Below are 3726 nucleotides of genomic sequence, written 5' to 3'. Positions count from 1 at the left end.
CCTCTCTCTCTCTCTCTCTCTCTCTCTCTCTCTCTCTCTCTCTCTCTCTCTCTCTCTCTCTTCGTCGAATACTTACACCAAGACCCTTCGCGTATGTCGCGTTTTCCTTCCCCTTACCTTACAGTTACGGGAGAGCGACGTGTATCTAAGCGCAACCACCCGTATAATTGTTGGGGGCGAGCAGGGACGACGATGCGACGAGACGGGCGTCGTTAAGAAAGAGAGGCGCTGAAGAGAGTCGGAGGAGAGCTGGTAGGTTCGAGGTTGAAGGGCGAGCGAAGGGATAAGGAGGGTGGAAACGGCTGACGAAGTTCACCGTAGTATCGAGCGTGAGAGAAGGGCCGCCTTGAATTAACGCCGTCATATTTCAGGATGGAGAAGCTCGCCGGGGTTTTCTTGCTATTTGTCTCAAGACTCACCTACTCCGTCTACCACCGAGCGGAACCGTCGCAGCTCGTTGTTCTCTTCGTTGCGTTCGTGACTAATAACCCGTGGCGTGCAAACATTCACGAAATCTGGCAAGAAACGCTACGCATTGCTGTGCCTTCCCTCCGTTTCCTTCTCCGTTTATTCTCAATGTACGAGTTAAAGACAAAATCTGGGAACGGAGGGTAGCAGTATGTACATCATAAAAAAAATTATCTCTTTAAAATATTGGTTATGCTAAAAATAGAAAGGAAATATCGAAAAATATATATAATCGATATCTCTGTCTATTAAAGGACCCCGCACTAATTATACGAAAAATTAAGTCCCGTTGAAATGAATCGGCTTTCATATACAATATAATGTAACTTGCAAGGAACAAAAGAGATGTTCAACAAGGTATTCAATAATGGATAGTTTTTGAACTATGGTATATTAGAGGTGTAAATCAACTGTGTTCACAGAGCATCTTTGATGCACCATAATTCGAAAATCATCCATATTGAGCCTTGTGTCTACATCACTTTTCTTCATCACACTATAAGCTACATTATGTATGAAAATGAACTCGATCGTTTAACCGGGACACAAATTTCCTTATAATTGCGAGGTCCTTTCCCAAATAACATTCTACACATTATAATTAGATACATTTTCCTCGCAATTTTTCGACCCATTTTTCTGTTTTTCTGTTTTGCAGGTCTGGTTCAAGAACAGGCGGGCGAAATGGCGGAAGAAGGAGCGTAACGCGATGAACGCCGCCGCGCAGGCCGCAGCGGATTTCAAGTCGGGCTTCAGTACAGCCAGCCTGAACGGCTTCATCACCCAACCGTTCCCGGATCCCGACACTCTCTACAGCTCGTACAGCACGTACAACAACTGGGCGGCCAAAGTACCATCGCCGTTGAGCGGCAAGAGCTTCCCCTGGATGAACACTCTGGGCTCGGTTGTGCCTGCGGCGTCGCATCATCATCATCACGCTCAGGTCAGCCCAGTGAATCCCTTTAACGCCGCAGCGACGTCGGTCGCAGGCAGCCACGTGGGCGGCATGTCAGTTTCGGTCGGTCAGGCGGCCACGTCCATGTTACCGGGCATGGGTTCTGGTCTCGGCGTCGCGAGCTCGCCGGTCGCCGCGTCCGGCGCGGCGTGTCCGTACGCGGCGCCGGCGGCACCGCATCATCCGTATGGACCGCCGGTTTACACGCCTCACCATCGATCGCCCGAATCCTGTACGGTGATGACATCGAGTAGCATCGCGTCGCTACGTATGAAGGCGAAACAGCATAGCAGTGGTTATGGCGGCGGTGGTGGCGGCTCGTTCGGCGCAGGCGGTACCACAGGCGGTACCACAGCCGGAAGTATAAGTCCCGTAAGTTCGAGAGCGTCTTCCGTCGGCGGTGGCGGTGGCGGCGGTGGTTTGAGCGCCTGTCAGTACGCGTTAACAACAGCGGCCGGAGCGAACCCTCATTCCCCGGGCGGTCCCGAGGCGCACGCTAACGCCACCGCCAGGGCCCAGGTCTGAGGCGACGCGGGGGCTACGTCTAGCCCCCATCATCACAACGTAACGAATCCGAATTCTGGAGGTTCCCTCAGCGGCGGCAGCAATCAAGTGGTGCCTCCGTCCGCCACTGCGGCGGCGGCCGCCGGTACAGGTCAGCCGAGCGACAATCAGCTCAGATCGCAAGAGTGACCCAGGCCTAGGTCCGCCGCCTCGCCGACGTTATCGTCGACGCCCTCGTCGACGACCTCGCATCCGCATTATCTTATGTACGACGAGGACGGGGCTGCGGCGGACCAAAAGATGGAAGTGGACGAGCGAGGTGTTATCGAGGCGAGTAGCATGGTGAATCCTGAACAAGTGGTGGCAGCTACTGCCGGTGGTATTGGCGTGGGAGTCGGTGTAGGGGGACCAGGTACGGCAACTGGAACTGGTACCGGACTGACTGGTTATTGGCAACACGCGACTACCGCCACCGGCTACTGGCCATCGTTGTTCGACTGTTGGACGACGCCACCGATCGCATCTGGCTCACAGACGCTGTCTTTGCCGCGGGATGACGATTGAGGCCAGTAGAATTTTATCGACTACTCATGCGTTCGCGCTGTCCAGCTTCTCTCAATTTGTCGCGAAATCTCGTTTTCTTTCGTTAAACATCGAATGTTTGATTTAAACGGAAATGATGACTCAGAGATATCACATTTATATTTCCGCCGAAAAAACGATTTCGCAAATACGATTTCGTTGTAGTTAATTAACAATGTACAGTAATGACTTCTTCACATGCCTTTATAAAATTCATAAGTATCGAATGCGAAGTCACTTATCGAATGTATTAATTGTAATACTTGATTGAAATTCAACGATGCGATGTGCAAATTTCGTCACAGAATTGCAAATATTTTATTTGCGAATCTTAAATTTCTCTGACAGCTTCAATAGTTCTTCAATTTCGAGATCTTCGCGAAAATTGAGGGTAAAGTAAAAGGGTAAAGAACCAGGTGTGTCTATCACGATAGAAGAATTGACAAAACATACAGTTGCAAATATTTCGTTACGTTGTAAATACAAGTATTATGCGAGTAATCGGCTACGTTGGATGCGATCGGCAAACTACAACAAGTTCGGCTAGTCGATGAACTCACATATTCCTCAAGACAGATAAAAGTTAATGGAGTACAAATGTTAAACTTCCGCCGCGATGAAAAGTATATTTAATCCCCCTTCCTTATTTTCATTTTAGTACCTTTAATTAAACACGATATATTTATTATTCGAATACGATGCTAAATATACACTGCGATAAAGCAACAAAATAGTATAACGCTGAAAAAAAAAAAAACGAGAAGATGCTTTCCCTAAAAGAATCATATGGCGTAAACAATGCTAATTGTATGCTGCATGCTTTAATAATTTTTTTTTCATGTGCAAAATGTGAGGGACGGGGATTAATTTTTAAGAACAACGGCGCTAACAAAGATCTCTCGCGGATCACGTACTCACTATTTTGTAGATATATGTATAGTAGAACGCCCCGGCTCTTTATGCCGAGCGTAACTGTATACCAAAAAATTGTTACATTGTAATGACGATAATAACGATTATTCAGCAGAATACTAAAATATTATAGGCTGTAAGTAAGCGGATTGTGCGTTGTACAGTGTATGGAGCAAGGAGCATCCTATCGATTAGGCATACGTTATAAACTCTGAATTAGTATTGTCGAATAATTAACTAAAACAATATTCACAGTATCCTCGCGCGGCGCGTGCAATTGGATTTTTCAAGTCCGTCGATTCCTC

At 47.7% G+C, this 3726-nt stretch overlaps 2 protein-coding genes across 4 annotated transcripts in view; both read left to right on the top strand.

Annotated features, from left to right (window-relative positions):
* Positions 1–1970, top strand: part of LOC108753844 (pituitary homeobox x) — a 37357-nt gene extending 35387 nt beyond the window's left edge. For all 3 annotated transcript variants that reach the window (XM_018495778.1, XM_018495779.1, XM_018495777.1), the window contains exon 4: positions 1127–1970. In XM_018495778.1, the coding sequence (XP_018351280.1) occupies positions 1127–1948 (822 nt within the window). In that variant the 3' untranslated portion in view covers positions 1949–1970. The remainder of the gene's footprint in view (positions 1–1126) is intronic.
* A 179-nt stretch (positions 1971–2149) lies between these two features.
* Positions 2150–2704, top strand: LOC108753845. The gene has a single exon (XM_018495780.1). The coding sequence runs from the start codon at positions 2192–2194 to the stop codon at positions 2489–2491; it is 300 nt and encodes a 99-aa protein (XP_018351282.1). The 5' UTR covers positions 2150–2191; the 3' UTR covers positions 2492–2704.
* The last annotated feature ends 1022 nt before the right edge of the window (positions 2705–3726 follow it).

Source organism: Trachymyrmex septentrionalis, unplaced genomic scaffold, assembly GCF_001594115.1.
Source record: "Trachymyrmex septentrionalis isolate Tsep2-gDNA-1 unplaced genomic scaffold, Tsep1.0 scaffold72, whole genome shotgun sequence".
Classification (NCBI taxonomy): Eukaryota; Metazoa; Arthropoda; class Insecta; order Hymenoptera; family Formicidae; genus Trachymyrmex; species Trachymyrmex septentrionalis.
Note: the sequence above shows the minus strand (reverse complement) of the source record. Positions and strands in the feature narration are given on the sequence as shown.

Coding starts and splice junctions, on each gene's coding strand:
- LOC108753845 (XM_018495780.1), top strand. CDS start 2,192: ATGTACGACGAGGACGGGGCTGCGGCGGACCAAAAGATGGAAGTGGAC.